The 22,986-nt window shown below is 42.0% G+C and overlaps 1 protein-coding gene across 2 annotated transcripts; it reads left to right on the plus strand.

The window, feature by feature from the left end:
* Nucleotides 1–7,472: 7,472 nt before the first annotated feature.
* On the plus strand, nucleotides 7,473–22,405 carry znf16l (zinc finger protein 16 like). 2 transcript variants are annotated; one of them, XR_015128284.1, is made up of 4 exons: nucleotides 7,473–8,353; nucleotides 9,616–9,828; nucleotides 18,296–19,901; nucleotides 20,225–22,405. XR_015128284.1 is itself a non-coding variant. In XM_086285393.1 (3 exons), exons 1-3 carry the CDS (start codon nucleotides 7,606–7,608, stop codon nucleotides 19,000–19,002), a joined length of 1,668 nt encoding a protein of 555 aa, XP_086141519.1. In that variant the 5' UTR covers nucleotides 7,473–7,605; the 3' UTR covers nucleotides 19,003–22,405. The 2 variants fall into 2 exon arrangements, 1 of the variants encoding a protein (XP_086141519.1); XM_086285393.1 differs by having other exon boundaries at nucleotides 18,296–22,405.
* The last annotated feature ends 581 nt before the right edge of the window (nucleotides 22,406–22,986 follow it).

Below are 22,986 nucleotides of genomic sequence, written 5' to 3' on the forward strand. Positions count from 1 at the left end.
TAAACCAATATAATGACTTAATTTTAATAATTATTATATATATGTATTTGTCTTGCTAATCTCAAATTACAGATAAATATCAGTTGGTCTACAGGCTCACATCTGCAGATGATAAATACATTTTGTACATCATTTGGTTTAAATAAATATCTCTGAGATATTAATTCTAAACACTTTAAAAACAGCAAGGCAATGAACAAAAACATGTGTCTTTAACCAGTTATCTGTATTTTCTCAGTATTGCAGAATTACAAAACTGGACTTACACTTAACACTGTAAGCATGTGACACTCTTTTTTTGAACTGTAATACAACACAGCACTGAGAAAACCTGCTGCTCTCGAGCAAGAAAAGCTACAACAGGAAAATTACTAAATTGTCTCATAGCAAAGTAGTAAAGTGGGACGCGGCCCAAGACCAAGCTGCCATAGTACCTCAAAAGTAACCTTCAGCTCAGGAGAGTATCCAGAGCTACAAGGTAAGTGTTCAATACTCCAAATAACAGCAGCAGCTATTGCACTGACAGTTTACTGTAACTAGTCAGTCATTGTCAGTCACTGTCATTGTGTATAAACGGTGGAAGATGTAGGTCCAGCAAGAAGTGAGCAGTTTTCTAAATGCTGTGCGTGCTGTTGGTTGTCCCACAAACTGGAGTATGCCCAGTCTTGTCTATGGTGAACATGCAGCTAGCATGGAGCAAGCTTTCATTTAATTTGATTTAGTATATTTTCAGTGCTTGCAAACAGGATACACAACATTTGGATAACTGTTACACTACATCTGGGGTCTGTGTAGATTCCCCTGACCGCAGAAACTACAGGATGGGCCATTTATATGGATACACCGTAATAACATGGGAATGGTTGGTGATGTTAAAGTTCTGTTTGTGGCACATTAGTATATGTGAGGGGGCAAACTCCTCAAGATGGGCGGTGACCATGGTGGCCATTTAGAAGTCGGCCATCTTGGATACAACTTTTGTTTCTTCAATAGGAAGAGGGCCATGTGACACATCACACTTATTGGTAATGTCACAAGAAAAACAATGGTGTGCTTGGTTTCAACGTAACTTTATTCTTTCATGAGTTATTTACAAGTTTCTCTTTGTTCACAGCCATTGACATGTCGGAGAGGTTAACAAGTGAGGAGCGGATCGAAATTGTGTTGATATCTGGTGAACGCAGTAACCGGGTCATTGCAGCAGATTTCAATGCAAGACACCCTACGAGACCACCCATCTCCCATGCTACAGTTAGCAAACTGCTTGCTAAGTTTCGTGAAACTGGTTCAGTGTTGGATTTGCCAAAATGTGGACGCAAGAAAACTGTCACTAATGAAGAAACATCAGTGGCTGTCCTAGCTTCATTCAGCAAGAGCCCACAGCGTAGCACTCGCCACATGTCACTGGAGAGTGGCATTAGTCGAACATCCCTTTGGCGGATATTAGCTACTCACAAATGGCACCCTTACAAACTCCAGCTACTGCAGCATCTCAACGAGGATGACCCAGATCGGCGCACAGAATTTGCAGAATGGGCAAAACAAAAATTGGAACAGGACCCTCAGTTCCCACATTGGATGGATCCCTCCAAGACTGTTGGTACAACAAAAGTGATGGTTTGGTGTGGTATATGGGGTACAACGATAGTGGGTCCATTCTTCATCAATGGAAACCTCAAGGCCACTGGATATTTGAAATTGCTACATGATGATGGCTTTGCAAGCTCCTTTGACTACGATGACCTGGATGACTGAGAACCTTCACAGACATACATGATGATGTGTTTCCCTCTTTATGCACTGAAGCTGGCACGTTCCCTGAGTTTTTACAGCAAGATGGTGCACCACCACATTATGGGTGCCAGGTCCGAGCATTCCTAGATGAACAGTTTCCTGGAAAGTGGATTGGTCGTCGTGGGCCAGTTGAATGGCCCCCAAGGTCTCCCGATCTGACCCCCTTAGACTTTTATCTTTGGGGTCATCTGAAGGCAATTGTCTACGGTGTGAAGATACGAGATGTGCAGCACCTGGAGCTACGGATACTGGATGCCTGTGCTGGCATTTCTCCTGCGGTGTTGCTATCAGTGTGTGAAGAGTGGGAGAAGAGGGTTGCATTGACAATCCAACACAATGGGCAGCACATTGGACACATTTTATAAGTGGTCAGAAACTTGTAAATAACTCATGAAAGAATAAAGTTACGTTGAAACCAAGCACACCATTGTTTTTCTTGTGACATTACCAACAAGTTTGATGTGTCACATGGCCCTCTTCCTATTGAAGAAACAAAAGTTGCATCCAAGATGGCCGACTTCTAAATGGCCACCATGGTCACCGCCCATCTTGAGGAGTTTGCCCCCTCACATATACTAATGTGCCACAAACAGGACTTTAATATCACCAACCATTCCCATGTTATTACGGTGTATCCATATAAGTGGCCCACCCTGTAGTTTCTGCAGTTCTGCATGTTTATCGTGCCCAAGGCTGTGTGTGGATATTGTTACTGCTGACACACTTTCAAAGGAGCAGCTACATTAATAATAATAATTTTGTAATTGTTGCTGGTAACACCAGACACTGATAAAAGTTTATAATGGTCTGTTAATTTAGCTTTAAAAATGTAAATAATCTTAACTCACATTATATTTGAATATTTCTGATTTGATTCTCACACCAATTGACATTGGTTAACATTAGCTAACTGGTGCCTTACGTTGCTCCTGACCAGCCAACATACTAGTAAAAAAAATGTTACCGCCAAATGTTACCTATATATAAAGGGTCTACGCTCTTTCTCATTGGTATTTTAGCTTTAAATTTGTATTTACCTGTAAAGTGTAGATCTCCAGACCACAATAAAGTTTCCAAACAATGGTGGACTGAGCTGCTGTCCAGGGGGCGGAGCTTCCAGAGAAAACGCATATATATGACAATTACAAGACTAAATTATGTTTAGATGACAAATTTAAGTTACTCATCTCGGATATATGATGTTCTTATATGCAGATTCAACAACCACGCAAAGCAGAGCTGGCAGCAGCCTGCTTTGTACACTGGTCTCCCATCAGTGAAAGACCAGAGGTTATGACAGCTGTGTTTGAGATGAAAGCAAACTGATCGCTTTATTTTGGTACATTTTATTTTGTCTCTTTTTCAGATTTGACAAGGTAAGCACATGAGTCGTATGTGTTGGGTTGATGTTACAGCAGAGATGAGAGACAGAAGGGCAGTTTAGGTGATTTTTGGTGCATGCAAATCACGATAAAGAGTAGTACGCGTGAACCTAGACTGAAGTCACAGCTGCTGTTGCATACCAAATAGCAACTTATAGGGCACAGGGAATGGGGATGACTGATTCAGTATCATGAAAAGCGAGACTTGAAATGTGAGTCGATAGCAGACAGAGAAACAGTAGTGTGGAAACTGATAGCTAAAGTAGAAATGCATAATTGATGTTGTCATTGAGTAGGTGTATATGTAAATGCTTCACCCCAGTGCAGATAAGAAATGGTTACTTGACAGAGATTAAATGTAAAAATGATCATCTATCGCACTTACAAAACTACAAAATGTAGAAAGTAAAGAAATGCTTCTTGCCTAACGATGCCAGATCATGAAGAAAAATGCAGACAAGAATTTACATTTTGTAATTTGCACTGATGTTGCTCTGTTATGTTAGTTTTCTATAAAACAGAATAACAGTTACACATTCTGACACAGAAAGATATTCAATATGATACAGATAAAATATAACAGATGATATAAAGTCAGAAATGTGAAATGTGCAGACCTGCATCCAGGTATTCTATCAGGCGTGTCTAAGAAGCTGTTAAAATGAAAAATTGTCATGTATGATGTGACAGTTGGACATAGTGCCGCTCCATGCAGCTCTACGTAGTTTATATACAGCAGCCAAAGTAAAAGGGAAAGGATGCCGGATTTAGCCCTACCTTTGCTGCATTGTTCCTTCCTGAGAGCTTGTTGTTTGAGGACATCAGCCATAGTGTGGAGCTGACAGGCAGTGATACTGAGACTAGTGTTACTTGAGAGCCTTAAATGTGGCCCTCATTGTTCAGTGCCTCTTGGTCAGAAAGTGTTTGAGAAGTCGAACTGCGTTTGTGAAAACAGCGCTGTTGCATTTTTCAACTTATGACAAAGTATTCAAGACATCATTGGGGGACTCTTGAAAATATGTTCCTGCGTGCAAAAATTGTGCAACAGTGTTACAGTACAGTCCTGATCAAAAGTTTAGACCACATGCCTTTAAAAGGTCAAATCTGTGCAAAAATAAGGATTTTTGTGGCTTTGGAGTGGATTGGATCAATCCTTTTTAGAGAGAGGGACTTACCATCAAATAGATGATTTTCTTCTAAGCCCATTTCATTTAATTTAGAGAGGCTCACCTTGTGCATGTTTAAAGGGATGTCGAAACCCAGGATGGGGGGCACGGCAGACCCACGACCAGGCCGGCAAGGCGAGGAGCTGGCCCGAATGGTGGCTGAAATGGCGACTACCCAGTGGAGTTGGTGCCTGTACGGGGAAGTCTGTGCGACCGAAGGCAAAGGTCGACGCGTGGTTGTGGTCTTGTCCTGCCTTCATTATTGTAGTTTATGTGCTCTTGGGTGGTGTTTTTCTGTTGGCTGTGTGCAGGAGGATGGAGGCTGGCCTGTGCTGGCAGACATAGGTACCAGGCTAGTAGTCTAGCTGCACCTAGGTGGGTCTGGGGCAGGCTTGGGGTTCTGTGTGTGCTCCACCTCCAGGCTGGGGCTCTGGCTGGGCCTTGGGGGCATGGGTCCGGGTTGGTGTGTGGCACTTGGCCCCAGCGTCTGTGGGGCTTGGCAGTACCCCTGGTCCAAGGGCAGGCTGTTGCCCTTGGTGGATTCCAGGGAACGGGAGTGCCTACCAGGGTCGGCGGGGTTGCTGGGTCCAGGGAGGGGGGACTTTACATAGAGTATGAGAATGTTGGTGTGTGTATAGTGTTCACTTCTGTTTGTCTCCATGTTGGGTGCGTGCTGAGTATTTGCATATGTGTGCATGAGGGTGGCAATGCATGTTTGTGTCTGTGTGTGCCTGTTTGTCTGTGTTTATTGATGGATGGATGGATGGATGGATGGATGGATGGATGGATGGATGGATGGATGGATGGATGGATGGGCTGACTTTTATGGTTTCTTGACTGACATTATGCTTTATATGATGGTGTCCTCATTGTTAGGGATTTTAATGTTCACGTTCTATTAATGAGCCAGTGGCAAAGGACTTTGTAAACATCACGGACACTTTTAACCTTGTGTCTCATTCCACACATAAAGGCGGACACACTTGATCTTCATTTATGTTCTTTTCTCAACTTGTGATGCAGTGTTCTCTGATCATGTTCCTGTGTTATTTGAAGTTCCTCTTTCCTGTACCACAGTTTTTTTAAAATATGTTTGATTGTTTGTGCTTTTCTTATTTGTGCCTATACCACAGTTGAACCGCACTCTCCTGCTCGCTGTAGGCGCCAGTATACCCTCTGTATTGCTTCACGACATCATCACAGATTCAGCCACTACCTGCTGCTTCTGGCCATTTGCACTCTACTCCTGCACTCTGTATGAGGGTTCTTGGGAGGGGTTGAGCTGACACCAGCTGTTGTCTGGCAAACGGTCATTGGCATCATGCCCCCCACCCCCCTTCGCCTCTCTGGGGCTGCAGGCTGGCCCGGTCGGGGGTCTGGTGGGCTGCTCTGCTGCTGCGTAGGCTGGGGTAATTGTCATGCTTAGTACTGGCACAAGATGGTGCTAAACATATTCTAAAAATTCTAACTTTAAGCACTTATTCCCTAAATCCAGTTTTTGAGAGCAGGGCTCCACGCTTCAAATAGTCTTCACACATGTGGAGTTTCATGTCCACTTTAACCCTGCATTTCAACATACAACTACTTGTATAGATGCCCTTCTCCACGTTAAACAGATAAGGGCATCTATTGCATTTTAAAACAGAGAGGGTAGACAGATACTTTAATATTAACATATCAATGAAAAAACATCGTTGGCTAAATGTACAACATGTAAACAGCTTTTTTGCTAATACATAATTCATTTTTAATCATCCTGTAGATATATACAGTGAACCATGTCACACAGTTCTCCCTTAATTTCAGATGTGCTTTTATTTTAAAGTAAAATTTACTTTTTAAAATTATGATGTAGGCCTGTGTTTCTGAGCTGATTAAAAGCTTTGAAAAGCATTGTTAATCTGTAGAGCCAGCACCCCAATACTGGAAATCTGAATCGGCTCTTTGTTTAAGAAATCCTAATGTTTGCTCCTGTGAGTATTACCGGTACCCAGTAGTCTTTGAAGAAGTTAGATGGAGCTGCTGGGTGAGGGGACTCCCCCAGTTCTAACTGCCTCTATCCTCCAGATGTCTACCCTGCCTACTCTGATAAAAACCCAGTGGTCATGAATAGCTTTGCAGGCCCAGTATTTCACCAGCCACACTGTTGCAGAAGCTCCCTTCTACATAGGTGGACTTGGTGGATTCAATTTAGTGGCTTGGAAAACTAAGCTCCAAGGTGATACTGTTTATTTAAAGGCTAATACTCAGATTTTTAAAAAGGGAATGTCCACAATTTAGACTTTCTGAAGATTGTTTTAGTAAAGCAATTTAGCAGGAGCAAAGCAAACAACAAACCAAGTAATAATAATAATCACATAATAATCAAATGACTTGAATTATACTTATCTAATTAACCTACTCTAAGCTAACACTGATTTTGTTCTGATCTTTGAGAGGAGAGAGACTGAGGAGAGAACAGGCACGCCTTGGCCACCGACGCACTTATGTGTCTTTCATGCTGATAACAATAATAATCCAACAGGAAAACAGCAAAACTTGTAAATTCAGTCCATCAATAATAACATTGATAGAGTCACTAGCGTTTTGTTTTTATAAGACGCTGTTTTTATGTATCTAATGATATTAGGATTCAACTGTATTGTATAAATACACATGTATAAATACGGGATAGTAAAATACAGTTTGCATCTAATCAGAAGTGCAAGAGCAGTAAGTGCAACAGGAGCAGATTATACACAGAGTGGGGGGATAACAGGTGGGAATAGTTATGAACAGATTATGTACAAATAAGTATACAGATGTTTATATAGAGACAGCAAATATACAGATGCACTGATATGTCTTTTGTTTTCAAATAGATTTTATATGGTATAGTTATGTGTGAAATAAATATAAGATCAGTTCCATTCCTATTTTCACTGAGTGCAGTGCATTCGTTTTCTGGTGCATGCTTTTGGCTTATAGTAATTCATGTAAACTCTGATATTGCTGCAGCTCTGTTCTGTGTCTGTCAAGTACCACGTGTCGAAAACAATACTTCCATTCACTCATTTCGAAACAAAATGGGTAATGAGCCTACATCCAGACAGCTATTCGGCACGAAATGCTTTTATTTTGAAAATACATTTCCGGTAACAGTCACGTTAAGTGAGGCAAACCTAACAATCCGACCGTCTCTCAGCACCATCCAAACATTAGCTTGCTAAATAGCTTCCAGCTACCCAAACTGAAGAAAACCGAGCGCTCCATCCAAATAATCTATGAGTCGCAAACGAAACCACAGTTTCACTGAAGCGAGCCTGTCTCCTGAAGCCCACGGCGTCTTCATGGAGCCTCCCGGGTCAGTAAGTGCAGCTGACGGTGATTTCGTGGAGCTGGAACCCGACGAAGAGCTTCTCTGCTCGGTTAGCGACATCACTGAGCACCTCGGGAGAAACATCACCGTAGTGCTGGAGACTGCGTTGTCCGAGATCCGTAAAATGGTCAGCATCCGGATAAGAGTATTGAAAATGGAACTTCGCGAGAAAAGCGAAGAAATCGAAATGTTAAAAGCACAACTGGATACAGTTCAGCGGGATGGTAGGGACGCATTTCCTGGCGTGGCGAGCGTAGAGCCGCCTGCAGAGGCTGGCTTCAAGAAACATGACTTCAGCTCTGGAGCCAAGCACAACAATATCGACCCACGGAGAGCCAAAGCGCTCATGTCTGGTGTGAAGAAGGAAAATATAGACGCCATTTGTCACTATCTGATGAAAGACAAGAACTCGAGAGGATGTGCTGAAATGGACGGAGACCAGAGCGACCAGGCCGGTGACAGGGAGGTGCGCCAAGGGCCAGACCCGCATTCCCTCAACTTGTGGTCGGACAGCGGGATGGCCGGGACCGTGTCTATGCACGTAGATTCCGAGTCCACCACAGATGACATCTTCAGCATGCTCCCTTCCGGTAGCAAGCGAATGTATGACTATGAATGGATGGCACCAATGGAATACACTTCAGACCTGAAAGGTAAACACACATAGACGTAGTCATAAATAATGCTTATTTACTTATAACTTGATGACTAATATGACTACAGAGCCAAGTACGTGTTTACCACAATATAGAAACGTATAAGTGCTTGAAGTAGTTCTCCAGGCTTGTTGAAGGGCATCCAAGGCTCTCCAACTCCAAATGCGTCCTAAAGCATGACTGAGCATGCGTTTCACACGCGAACCTCTCATGAACTCTTCTGTGCACATAGTGACCATTTTTGGCACTTTTTTTTGTAGTGTTAAAATGGGAACAAATTATGTGTTTTTGCAGTTTGCTGCTAAAACAAAATAACTAATGACATCACAAGCCCAGCACGTTCAGGGTGCATCCTCCTGTTGTCCACGTGGGGACAGTGTTTATATTGCAAACTGTCTTTGGTAGATTTTTTTACCAGCGTCTGTGACATTCAACAGTTGGCTCACTGTTTGGATGCACAAAAGAAAATAATGACTACACTACACACTAACTACACACTAACTACACACTCCAAATAAGCCGAGTGTCACAAATCTTTTACCATTACGCTCACTCTTCCCCTGGTTGGTGTGGTGCATTTTTCCTACAGAAATGGGGAGTGACATGTTTGTTTTTCCTTTCTTTTTCTCACAAGCACTTTGTTTGTGAGGGCTTTCTTTAGAAAATCCCATTTTTACCTTTTCTTATTGCACTAAATGTGACGATGCATTCATGGAAAGCATCGTGTAAATCATTTATCATAAGTCTTATTGTGCTTTGCCTATCAGCAAAATAAAAAAACTGGTACATATTGGTTCACACTTTGGACAAAAGTTGAAATGAGACACTGCGAGGTTGTGTCATTTTAAATCAGTCATGTGATTTGGGGGCCACTTACTTACCCTAACCCTATACAGGCCTCTATGGGGTTAGTAGGTAAGTGGTGCTGGCAGACCACCTGACTCCAGGACATCACCATCAAGCACAATCATTACCTTTTTATGAACAGCATAAAAATGTAATACAATAATATATTCATACACTTCATGATAAATTTGATTTCCATTGTTGACTTTTACTTTTCTGCAAATTCATGTTTTGTATTTTGAACTTAATTGTTCAAAAATATCCAATAATATATCAACATTTTAGATCTGGACAGTTTTGCCAGTAATAAGTCTTTATATTGATTTGATCTGTTGTATCAGTCTATTTATATGGTAACCACTGGCTTGTAGAACATTAATATTAACCCTGATTTTTCTGCTATTGTGCCGCAGTTATAAAGGAGCCTGATCATGAGAACGCCTGCACCACTGAGACAGAGAATGATGGGAATGAAGATGACTCGACCACGAGGGAGGGGTCGATACCTGAGCAAGCACAGACTCCGCTGTCACGTGCCCAGCCTTGCGACTTCTCTATGGAGCCTCAGAGCTCTCCAGGGGAGGAAGGGAATCCTTTGGAGGACTGCACAGACAGGCCTGAGGCAGGTGCGAATGTAGCGAATTATTTTAAAACCCCGTACTTATTGCATACAATTACAAGTGGCATATTGCAATACCAGGTCAGTGTATACAGCTGAACTTTAATACTGGTGGTGACACATAGATAGGTTGTCTGTCATCAGTGACAGAAACTTTGATAAGAAAATAACTTTCATTTTGTGCACACTAATAAATGCAGCTGCCTGGTTGCTGCGCTCGGCGATGAAATTTTGTTTAGTGTTTATGTCATAAATGTTATCGTGAATTTATTTGAAACACTGTGATTTAATTTCAAGGCTAAATCACCCACCTTTAAGTGCCAGTTCACAACAATAATCAACTCAAGGCATGTTGTGTGGTGGACGTTTCAAATAACGACTGAAACCGACAATTTCAAACTAAATATTTACTTGATGAAAATGCTGATGTTGACGAATAGCAAGGGATACATAACTTTCATATTCTGCACATAACCTTCATAACATCAGCAAGAGGCTAGCAGCAGCACTAGGATAATTCCCTGCATTTCAAAATAAAAACACTTCCTGTCTATACCTTTCAAAATAAAGCAAAAATAATTGTCACTAGCAGTTTAAACATAGCTGCAGTTTATATATTCACTGTAATAAATGACAAGAAGAATAAGCTGAATCAGCTGAACCCAATATCATAAAGTGTCATTTAATTTCAATTCACAACATCCCCCCACCCCCCCATCAGCAGTTGTTCATCAGTATCCAGCTACTTTACATCTCTAATGGATGTGATAGCCGAACAGGTCTCTTCAGCAAACTTCCTCACAAGTGCGAACATTACATGAACAAATGTGTTTATCGCTCCCTGGAAAAAAATGCTATTCTCCCGATCCTCCAGGTTTGGGAGGGTCAGTTATTGTCTCCAGTCAAGACAACATCTCCCACTTTCAACACTTCAGAGCAAATCCAGAGCAGTTCACTTCAGAGCCGTCTGTCAAGTTGTCACTGCCAGTGGCTCCATAAGCTGGTTAAGAATCTCTACCCATACTTCGTCCTCGACCAATGTCCCCCCAGCTTGCGTTGATCGTCTGAGATGGGCAAAGTGTAGTCTTTGGCAGAATAGAAGTGAGTCTCCCCCAAATGGACCTCTGATGCATCACTGTACACATAAGAAAGAGGTCGTGAATTCAACATGGCCTCTACCTCAAGTAAAGTAGTTAACACCTCAAAGTTCAGGACTCATCAAGAATGGACGCTCTCCGATGCATTCATCGCAGTATGACTGTGTATGACTGTTAGATAGTAAGCACTTAACGACTTAGAAAACGTGCTTGTGTGGTGTGGATGTGGGTTTGATTGGGTGAAAGAATTAGTTGTATAAAGCGCTTTGAGCTTTGAGTGCTTTTCTACTCTATCTGAGCACTCAGAGTAGAAAAGCGCTGTATAATAACCACTCCATTTACCAGATGTGGGGTTCAACACCTGGCCCTGTGGTGCAGTCAGAGTAACAGAACTGAATACGCTCAAAACTAGAGAGGCTGTGGATAGAGCAGGGTAGGGCTGGGCGATATATCGAGTTTTTTAAAAATATTGATATATTTTCATACGACATATAAGATGTGACAATATCGTTTATATCGATATAGTCCATGTTACGTTATAACTATTCTTGTGGAGCCGCAAGTTTGCCTCTCTTTCATCCACTTTTGTCTCTACGCAACGTTACTCGGCCTCGCCTCTCCTTCACTGAACACCACTCCCCCTCCTCCCCCATAGCTTCGCCTGCAGGCAATGACAAGATGGACACGGCAAATCTCCGTTAACGAGTTACCGCGGATCGCCCCGTGCGTGGGGGTGGACAGCGTCAACATGTTAGCGAGCTAACCGCCTAACACCATGGCCTAGCATGGCCTAAAATCCTTTCATTTTCTCATAAATTGACAGCGCGCCTTATGTATGAATTCTGGTAGTGCTTGATGACCGCAAACCGATTTTATGTGGTACACAGCGCTCAGCAATCTGTCAAATGTTTCAGTACGACTTTGCTAAGCTACGGAGCTGCACCGCTTGATGAATTGTTGGAGCATTACGGCTACCGAGGAGCCTCGCGGAGTGTTACGTACTGTGCTTCAACGTGATATTACCGTACTGTGTATAAGGACCATAAATGGCACCTGTTCAGAGACGTGGTTATGAAGCGGATTTCAAACTCAAGGCTGTCAGTCACGCAGTAGAACTTGGGAACAGAGCAGCTGTGAAATCTGTCTGTTATTATGCTCAGCGTCTGTCAGTTTACATTTTGACTGCACAATTGTGAGCTTTTTGTTATGCACAAAAACAGTTTTCTTTTATTTATGGAACATTATTATTTAATAAATGCTCATAATTTATTTTTGAGTAATTTCTTCATGTACATCTACGCTCTATGTTAATAAAAGTGCCTGTGTGACATCTGGGACACAGCAAAAAGAACTCTGTTTTTGTTCTTACCTTATGGCTTTAAAACTAAAATATCGAGATATGAATTTTGGGTCATATCGCCCAGTTCTAGAGCAGGGCACTATGACCAAAAATATTTATCACCATATACATTTGAAAATTTGCGATAACGATATAACTGACGATATGATTGACACTAAACAAAATACTTTACAACTCCACAACTTTATTAGTGCAAAAAAAAAAACCATCAGTGTATTTTCACTTAAACAAGCAGCTGTTTTTTATGTGCATTAAAGTTATATAAACATTTAACATTGCAAATGCAAATTCCTTCTTGACAGTTTAACCAAAAGGCATTTCCAGTGGAAATTGGCCGACTTATCCTCAGCATAACCATGTATAATATCCACTAAAGTTAAAAAGAGGTTATGCACACACAATACGGTAACATTATGTTGAAGCACAGTACGTATCACTCCGCGAGGCTCCGCCTACGATAGCCGTAATGCTCCGACAGTCCATCAAGCAGTGCGGCTTCGTAGCTTAGCAAAGTCGTACTAAAACATTTGACAAAATAGTGCTTTGTTGTGTATCTGACGGATGAAAGCTTAACCAGTTCCACACCACTGAAGTTGCAGCATTTTTACAAACCAATTCTGGTTCATCCGTTTCATTCAACGATCCGCTTTCGCCCTTCTCATTTTCCGTCGCCGCCATGCTTTTTCCGCCATGTGCGTATGAAAACAAAGGCACTGCACATGCGTCATTTTCTTATTTTTGCCCAACATTATACCGGTATTACCGTGAACGGTATGATATGGCCCAGCCCTAGTTGTGGACTCTCCATTATCCCCCCTCACCGTACTCAAAAGCACTGTGTCTGCTGTGGAAACCTTCAGGTTTCTGGGATCCACAGTCTCACCTCAGGAACTGTTGATCCAGTCTATAATCCAGTCTGTTCTCTGCTCATCCATTATTGTAGGGCTTGGATCAGCCACCAAACAGGCCAAGACCAGACTACAACGGACAATGAGGTCTGCAGAAAAAGTCATTGGTGCTGGTAGGCGCTACAGAGCACTGTATGCCAAAACAAGAAGACAGCGTCTTTCTATAGGCCATCACTTTGATGAATACTTACTACATTCACATAGTCCTGTACCAGTCATAGTACAGGACCATACCTGCTGAAATCAAAGCGTACTGCATACACTGTTTTGTTCTTTTGTATGTAATTACTTATCCATCCCTTATTTATCCCATAATTTCATTCCAACATTTTTGCTCTCTGCACCATACGTGTTGTTGTTGTCTTTGTATACGCGCGCACATACGTGGTCAATAAAACTGATTCTGATTCTGACATTTCCACGACCACCTCATTTGTGTGCACTGTCTGTCCACATAACTCTCAGATCTGGTGATTTTGTCCCATTTGCACAGATTCATGGCTGCGTTTGACAGAATCTCCTTTGCTGTTGTGGTAACCAAAAAGGCCTTCTCCACAAATGGTAAATGGACTGATTCTTATATAGCGCTTTTCTACTCTCCCGGAGTACTCAAAGCACTCTGTACAACATGTCACATTCACCCACTCACACCCATTCTCACAAGCACTGACTCTAAACTGAGTGCTTTTCTAACTACATTCACACTCCGATGGATGCATCGGAGAGCAACTTGGGGTGAGTATCTTACCCAAGGATACTTGGCATGCAGACTGGAGGAGCCAGGGATCTAACCACCAACCTTCCAATCAGTAGGTGACCTGCTCTACCTCAAGAGCTACAGCCACCACATTACATGAACTGCAACGGAAACGCTTCATACTGCCTGAGATGTTTTCTTATGGTTGCAGCTAACAGGAATAGGCCGGCTAACACACCAAATACCACTCATTCACATGTCTGTGAAGGTTCTCAGTCATCCAGGTCATTGTAGTCAAAGGAGCTTGCAAAGAAAAGCGTCTGGACTTCTTTAAGTTGCTTGAAGACGGGTGAGAGGTGAAACGTCTTCAAGCAACTTAAAGAAGTCCAGCCGCTTTTCTTTGTAAGCTCCTTTGAACACTCATTCACATAATGCACAACTCAGTTTTGCAGCCTTTGGTTGGAGGTTCATCAAGCCACAGAAACCAAACAGCATGTGTGTCCTGTTGTCCTAGAGCAGGGGTAGGCAACCTTTTTGATGACGAGTGCCATCTAAAATTTCCTCAGAAGTCAATGTGCCATATAATTGCATTAGCAATAAATTTAATAACACTCTATATTAACAGTTGCTGCGCTGAGCGGACAGCTCCTGAAACATTTGAAGTGTCAGAATGTGGAAATTTCAACATCCCTTGAAAAAACTGACAGCTAGCAACGTCCCTCTCACCAGTAGGCTAAGTGATTTTTAGCCAATTACAAGTTGAATCTGGTAGTTGGGGTTGTTAGCTAAGATACCGTCATTAAGAAGCGGTACAACTAATGTGTCTATGCGAGCTAATTTGCAATGTGCACCGCTGGCCCGGCCATTTATTTTTTAATTCACTGCATGAAAACAAACGCTGTGGTGACAGTGATGTACAGTCTTGTTGGTATATGTATGATTTCTATACATTTTACATCAGATAAAAACTTTGGTTTAAGCTTCAGATAATTATTTAATAAAAGCTAGATATTTTAAATGAAAATAAGAAAGTATGTCTTTGTGCCCCCCTCTCCCTGTTAATGCCCTACCTGGCCCCCTGGCAAAACTTTCCTAGACCCGCCCCTGCACAGTTACCAGCTGTCAGCTACCTAAAAAAGGATCCTGGTGTTATTTGTCTCTCAGAAACAGTTCATAACTTCCCTTCAACTCATTCATGTCACCTAAAAGGTAAACCTGCTTCTCCATCACCTGCTCAGCTCTGATGATTCAGTAAGGACATCTCCTGGTTTCATCTTCATGTTTCCCTCTCACCACATATCCAAACCGATACCATGACCAGCAGCTTTACAGCTGTGGCTCCAGCAAACATCAGCTGATACTAGAAAGTAATATTAAATAAATTCTAACAACAGCTGATCAAGCTTAAACGTGCTGCTGTTGTTTAGCGCGACATCCGCTGGTTTCCTCTTTCTGGCGCAAAGTCAGAGATAAACAAAGGAGAGACGGGACTTGCATCAGAAATACCGATCAGCTGATTATTGATCAGTTTCATGATTGAATGAGAGAAGAAAAGGCAGCTGACAGCATAAAGATTCAGAATGACTCCAGCTTTGTGTCTTTTTTTCATTCTAGCTAAAGTACAGGACAAACTGTGTTCCTTTTCAGCTCAATACGAAACGCTTGATATTTTCTCTGAATACGTGACGATTCCGTTTTATACGGCATGGTTGGCAACCCTACTAACTAACCTTATGAATAAAATAAAGTTCACTATTAGTAACATCATAGCACCACCCAGCTGTATAGAAACTCCGTCATGCTAGCTAGTATGCAGTACGAGTTATTGTAACTGACAGTAAAAAGTCAGCACAAGGAAAATAAACGCCACCTAAACTTGGTTTATATCTGACCCAGATAGACTGCAGGTCATAACTTCTTACCTGAAGTTCAGTTCATTGATCAATGGTCATGAAAATTTGCATAATTAAGATTAAGGAACTGACCTCCTAGCTCATTGTTCCTTCAGTGGGCTGGTTTCAGTCATCATGCAAATGTACTGTTTATAAGATTGAAAGCTGCAGTCAGCTGAGACTGAAAATGCTACGTCCAGATGAACAGAATCAACTTTTGGAGAACAATGGAAAATGCATAACATGAGGAAAGACGAGGAGAAAAAATAACTCAAACAGGGAGATCAGTTTGAGAACAGAAAAAAACACCTCAGCACATGAATCAGCACATCTCACTACATAGAAGACATAAGCTTCGAAGGCATTTGGAGGAGGGGGGTGATTGTAGGTCTGTGTCAGTGTACATGCATATGTGTGCGTATGAGTGTGTGTGTGTTCCGTGTTCAGCCGAGAGAAAGTGTCCCTTCACCCAGTTAGACAAAAGTCAACAATCTTCGGTCGACGCGGGTGGCCTTGAATGAGGAGGGAGAAAGTCACAACACAGTCTTGTTATCCAAAGGAGGATTGTTATTCCCGTCAGCTTTTGCCTTGAGCATCCAACTGGCGCCATGAGATGAAGATGGTAGTTGTTTTGGTTAGTGCGAACAAACTGCTTCCAATTTTACAGTTGGTCTAATGTCTGTCACTGGTCACCAGGTCTCTCAATTCGTGTTGTTCTTCTTCAAGATGTTATCCATATAGCAGAGCCATGAGCTTCTCCAAGATCTTATCCATATAGCATTCAAAAACACAGTCTGAGTACTCACAGCCCTGTCCATCGTCTATCATGTCGGCCAGCCTTGTGGGATTTTGAACAGCTGTAGCCGCTTCTTGTTCTTCAGTAAGCCAGGTCCAATCAGCCAGAACTCTGTTATCGTGGTTCCGAATTGGTAGATGTCGTTCACTGTCCTCCATCGAGAGTGTCGCCAGACACACGACGCAACTTACCATTGAGTAGCCGTCAGCAAACGTCGCCGCAGGACAATCAGGCTCTCCCAAGCCCAGGAAGGTGTCAGTTTCATTAAGGGACCAGTTGATCAAATCCATAATTCTTCTTTAGGTTTTTAGAGAACCAGTCTGGGAGACTCTCTTAGGGTTAGAGAATAAGCGAGACTATACAATAGACATGAGAAGCCAAGCAGGAAAGACAAGGGAGAGGGAGAAGGAGAAAGTGTGACCGCCTCCATCAAGAGCCAAGAGAAGAAGAAGAATATAGAATAGGGTAAATTATTATAAACCTTGTATGTAAGGAGCAGGATTTTCAATGTAATTCTAGATTTAACAGGGAGCCAATGAAAGGAAGCCAATATAGCAGAAAGCTGCTCTCTCTTTCTAGTCCCTGTCAGTGCTGTCACTGCAGTATTTTAGATCAACTGAAGGCTTTTTAGGGAGTTTTTGGGGGAACGTGATAATAATTCATTACAGTAGTGCATTGAGAATATCCTGTTAAAAAAATGACTCCTAAATTCCTCACACTATTAATGCAGGCCAAAGCAATGGCACCCAGGTTAAAGATCTGGTTAGATATCATATCTCTAACATTTTTAGTGCAATGACCTCAGTTTATCTGAATTTAGGAGCAGGAAGTTAGAGGACATCTAGGTCTTTGTTTTTAAGACTTTCCTGCAGTTTAAGTAACTGGTGTGTGTTATCTGGCTCCATGGATAGACAGAGCTCAGGATCATCACATGGCATTAGAAATCTTGGAGTCATTTTTGACTATGATATGTCCTTCAGTGCATATATGTAGGACTGCTTTCATCCATTTGTGCAAAATCTCTAAAATTAGAAATATTCTGTCTCAGAGTGACATGCATTTATTAGGCTGGACGACTGTAATTCGTTATTATCAGGATGTCCTAAAACTCCCTGAAAAGCCTTCAGTTAATCCAAAATGCTGCAGCAAGAGTCCTGACAGGGACTAGAAAGAGAGCAGATTTCTCCTTTATTGGCTTCCCTTCATTGGCTCCCTGTTAAATCCAGAACCCTGCTCCTCACATACATCTCATCAGTCAGTGGACTGGTTCATTCACACAAGCGCTTTTTCTATATTGTTTTTAACAGCATAGTTTGTGTCTAACGTTCACCCTTACTTAGTATCTTGCACAAGGATATTTGGCATGCAGACTGGATTGAACCAACAACCTTCTGGTTTGTAGGTGACCCGCTCTACCACCTGAGCTGCAGCCACCCACCTTATAGGACCATATCACCCCATTAGAGCACTTCTGATTTGAGACTTTCTTCTTAGAGTAGTTACGGTATCCAAAGTCATATCCAGTGAGGATGCAACACTATTAACAACTAGATCTGGGGGAGCTCAGGTAGCTGCTCTCCTCTATGTTGGAACATGTCATCGAAGACGATAACAGTGGAGGAATTATATCTGTAAACTTAGTTACAGCACTTTCAGACTGTAATGCAATTTATTCCCTACTGCTGTGTTATTCATCATTGTAAATTTAACTGTCTTTGTTTCAGACCAGCAGTTATCCAGTCACACCTACATCTGCTCAATGTGTGGAACCTTCTGCCCTGACTCTTTCTTTCTGGAGGAGCACATAAAACTAATACACTCAGACTCTGCTGGAGCCCTGGCTCTCCAGGCACTCCAGTCCACATCCTCCACTACACCCTCCATGGGAGATAGCAGTGGTGATTCCAGGAGGGCTGGTGGGAGCCAAAATGAGGGAAGCACACAATTTGGGTCTGTTGCAAGCATCAGTCAAGGAGGGGGTCCTATAAAAAAGGAGATAAAAATTGAGGGGGGGTATGAATGTGGGGACTGTGGCCGCCGCTTCAACTACCTCGGCAACCTGCGGCAGCACCAGCGCATCCATACTGGAGAAAAACCCTTTGTGTGTCCAGAGTGCGGGGAGAGATTTCGCCATGCAGCCCGCTTAAAAAGCCACAGGCTAATTCACAGCGGTGCCCAGAGCCCGTTTCCTTGCCCTCAGTGTGGGAAAGGTTTCTCTGTGCTGTCAGGACTCAAGAGACACCAACGGGTGCACACTGGTGAGAGTCCATACGCATGTCCTCAGTGCGGACGGCGCTTTAAAGAACTGGGAAACTTGTACACCCACCAGAGGATTCACAGCGGGGCCACACCCTACCGCTGTCAGCAGTGTGGGCGCAGCTTCCGACATCTGGGCACCTACAAGAGTCACCGCTGCACCCCGGGACAGTAATCGGCCTCTGCTTCTGCTCTCCACACTCCTAATACTATGAAGTCTAAAATGTAGATCAAAGATAGATTGTGATCCAGAGTTTGACTCATAAGTCGTAATTTCAGTGTTCTCTGATGACACCGTGAGGACGCTGGACATGTGAAGATTCGGTTTTATGAGATGATGCCCCAATGTTCATGTTCTGTTATATTCATGATGGAGATGTGCTTAATGAGCCTCAGTGTCTTGAATAAACTGACCTCAAGGCAAATACATTGAATTGTTCTTTAGCTTTCAACAGTATTGCAACGCCTTCATCACCAGATGAAGTCTGAAATTCTCTGAGAATAATCGGAAACCACCGGCAAAATGATTATTAAGCAAACCACTGGTACAAGTTACCTGTCCTGCAGTGAGATTGGTAAAGTTTTTTTCAATGTGTATACATTGAGCTTGGAAGACCTATGGTGTATAGTGTATAGTATGGTGCTTATAAACATGACGGCAGGTGTGTCATAGCTAAATTCTCAAGAACCTGCTGTCTCTAAAGTCACTTAACTACTTCCTGAAGTAAAGCACAACATATTTTTTAAATTTAAAACTGCTTGAACAGACACAGAAACTTGTCAGCTTCTATGTGTAACAGGTAAGGTCCTAGATTTCTTCCTTTCTAATAATAAGAATATCATATTCACAGCCAAATTTCTAAATTATGGCAAAATATTATATTTTTAAACCGGGTTTCATTTTGTCTGTTGTTAGTATTGCATCCACAAGGTCACATATCAGGCAAGCCTTTGGCTAATTCTTTTATTTATTTATTTTTTGCCATAATGACAAGTTCACCTGACATTGAGAATTAAAGCTAGAGTATAATTTCTTTCTGGAGTAGCTGCTGGTTCGCAGGTTTTGCTTATCAGGTGATCGTGGCTCAAGAGTTGGGAGTTCGCCTTGTAATCGGAAGGTTGCCGGTTCGAGCCCCGGCTTGGACAGTCTCGGTCGTTGTGTCCTTGGGCAAGACACTTCACCCGTTGCCTACTGGTGGTGGTCAGAGGGCCCGGTGGCGCCAGTGTCCGGCAGCCTCGCCTCTGTCAGTGCGCCCCAGGGTGGCTGTGGCTACAATGTAGCTGCCATCACCAGTGTGTGAATGTGTGTGTGGATGACTGGATATGTAAAGCGCTTTGGGGTCCTTAGGGACTAGTAAAGCGCTATATAAATACAGGCCATTTACCATTTATATCAGGACATAAGAAATCATCTGGTCCTTTGCAGAGGGTTTGATTTTAGATTTGAGAAGTGATTCTACTCTACCGGAGTTGCAGCTCATTGAACATTGTACACACATCAAGAATACCTCTTCAGTCATTAAAATAATTTCATTTTGATCTGCTGACAAATTAAGGCGATTTACACATCTCTTTTATTAGCGTATAGTTAATATAGTTAGTATTTAAATATGTCCAAATGAAATCTTCAGAGCTCCGATGTGCAGCTGTCAATGTCAATATAAAAAGCAGCACTAAGGGCGCAGTTAGAGCTAAAGTTACTAACTCGAATTAATATTAATTGAAGCACTCTGTGCAATAAAACACCACATTAATAACTTTCTGCAGCATTATTCTCTCATCATGTCAATAAAAATGTTGCATTTAACTTACATTTTGTATATTCTTTATATTTATCATCATCATCTGGTAACATTTGTGATTCGATTGGGGAAAAACCCAAGAGATCACTTTATGCGGAAGAGTCATATGACGTGCAAAAGTCCCATGTTTATATGAGCGCACACAGAGCTCGGCTTAACAGAGACAGCTGTTAATCACTATTGTGATACCTGTTATTCCCAACTTGGGTTTTAGGTTTGTTGAACAAGCAAAGGCAAAAAAAAAAGAAAAGCCTGTGTGTGTTTGTTTCTGGAACACTGAACTTTCTGCACTTATTTCAAAAGATCCTGAAACAACAACGCATTTTAATAATTTACCAAAAACGATGCCAAACTGGAGTAATGGCGTATGAAAAGCTAAGTACACTCCATGAACTCAGTAACTTGGAGAACCACTTGAAGAAGATGTTTTCTGTGTGACTTTATCAGTCTCCTCATCACATTGTTGTGGAGGGACTTTGGCCTACTCTTGTTTACAGCGTTGGTTCAGTTCAGTGTTTATGTACAGGTCTGCTAAGGCCCACCACAGCTTTCACGACATGGTCTGGACTTCGACTGGGCCATTGCAACACTTTCTTTTCTGTTTTTTTAACCATTCTGTTTGATATTTTCTGTTTTGTGGTCATTGTCCTGCTGCAGTATTAGAAAAGCTCATGACTGCTTCAATGACTACGAGATCATGTGGCTGCAAAACAGAACAAGCAGACCAAATAATTTTTTGTTTTGTTTTTTTGTGTTTGTTTACAGTTCCTTCATGTGAATTTGCTGTGACATCAAACCCTGGGTCAGTGATTTTGAATATTATCCACTTGTGAATAATTGTTCTCACTGCAGAATGAGATGCAATTGTTGGAAATGGCCTTTAACCCTTCCCAGATTAATGGTCAGCTTCCCTGAGTTAATGGCTTTCCTCCTCAGCATTGTGTAGACTTTTTATCTCCTGAAAATATGAATAAAAATAAATCTAACTACAAGTATTGGCTCCTCTATTATACACTATGTTACTCCTCATATTATTTAAGTAATAAAATGATCTTTGTTACCAGGCCAGTAAAACACTGGTCTTTTTTTATGCATTCAGAAACTTGATGACATGCTGGGATATTTCAATCAGAAAGGCAAAGCATTTCTTATTTGACCAACATGGTTGAAGTATGTTTAAATCATGAATCTTTGATAACTAAAATGTAACAGTTTGACTCTCGTAGGTTCATATTAACTGATTTGTTCTCAAACCCGCTGAATCTCCAGGATCCCTCTTACATGTGTAACTAAATGGACGGACCTGACGAAGCTTTTGGACAGCACCACCCACATGTAGACTGTTTGTGTAACACCAACAAAACTTGGCTTTTGTGATATGTTTGCTGTCCTGATGCTACTTTGTGTTTATATTTAAAACCTAATTCTACAGTTTGTGTGTTTGATGATACAAAATTGTGAATTGCAGAAAAGTCATTAGCCACTGAAAGAAAAAAAAAGCACATAAGTGTCAAACATGAGTTTGACACTTATGTGCTAGAGGGTGTGGGAAGCCATAGCCCCGCCCCCCAGAGCATGGGACATATCAGGAAGGAACTTGGGGTTAGTAGTAGTTAGGATATTTGGCATTCTGACTGGGAGCAGCAGGGATCAAACCACCAACCGTCTGATTAGAGAAAGACCTGCTCTACCTTCTGAGGTACAGCTGCTCCAACTTAACATGTGTCTCATTGGACTGTGGAAGAGCCTATAAACTCCACAAATATGCTCTAGCTAACCAGTTAGTTTAAACACAAAGCCCTCTTGCTGTAGGGCATCAGTGCCAGTCACCTCACGATCTCAATGTCAGATTCTATTCCTGCATTTTGTGTTTTAAGACAGAGTATTTTATACACCATTAAAACTGCCTGAAAGATATCCATGCAGTCAGCTGTGCTCTGTGTCAGCCCAACTGAAATCATAATTTCATGTAGTAGCTTCTTTTCCCTGACTTCCATCCACAGACAGATGTGCACAGATGTTCAGACCTCGGTCAGATAGTGGACCAGCGTCGCTGACGAGAGAACACATCCACTGTGCCAAGACATTTATTGTATTTAACATTTCAAAGTTTGGCACACTTTTGCTCTTGTCTGCAAACATTAATAGCCTCTGCAGTCCAGCTGGCCCCGTTCCTTTTTATTATTCTGCACGGGCGTCTTCTTCAGCTACAGCTGCTGTGAAACATGAATGTGTGATTGAATGTGTTTTAAAATATATCAAGATACAAAAGTATTCTTGTCATTGATTAAGTCTATGGTGTTCTACCATCTTCAGTGTTTTAAGGTTTTAAAATAGGTTATAGATTTGTCTGGATT

The sequence above is a fragment of the Aulonocara sp. 'chitande type north' Nkhata Bay genome, linkage group LG3, assembly GCF_057382095.1.
Source record: "Aulonocara sp. 'chitande type north' Nkhata Bay isolate Kocher_YH1m ecotype deep benthic linkage group LG3, A_spYH_male_GT1.1, whole genome shotgun sequence".
In the NCBI taxonomy this organism is placed as follows: Eukaryota; Metazoa; Chordata; class Actinopteri; order Cichliformes; family Cichlidae; genus Aulonocara; species Aulonocara sp. 'chitande type north' Nkhata Bay.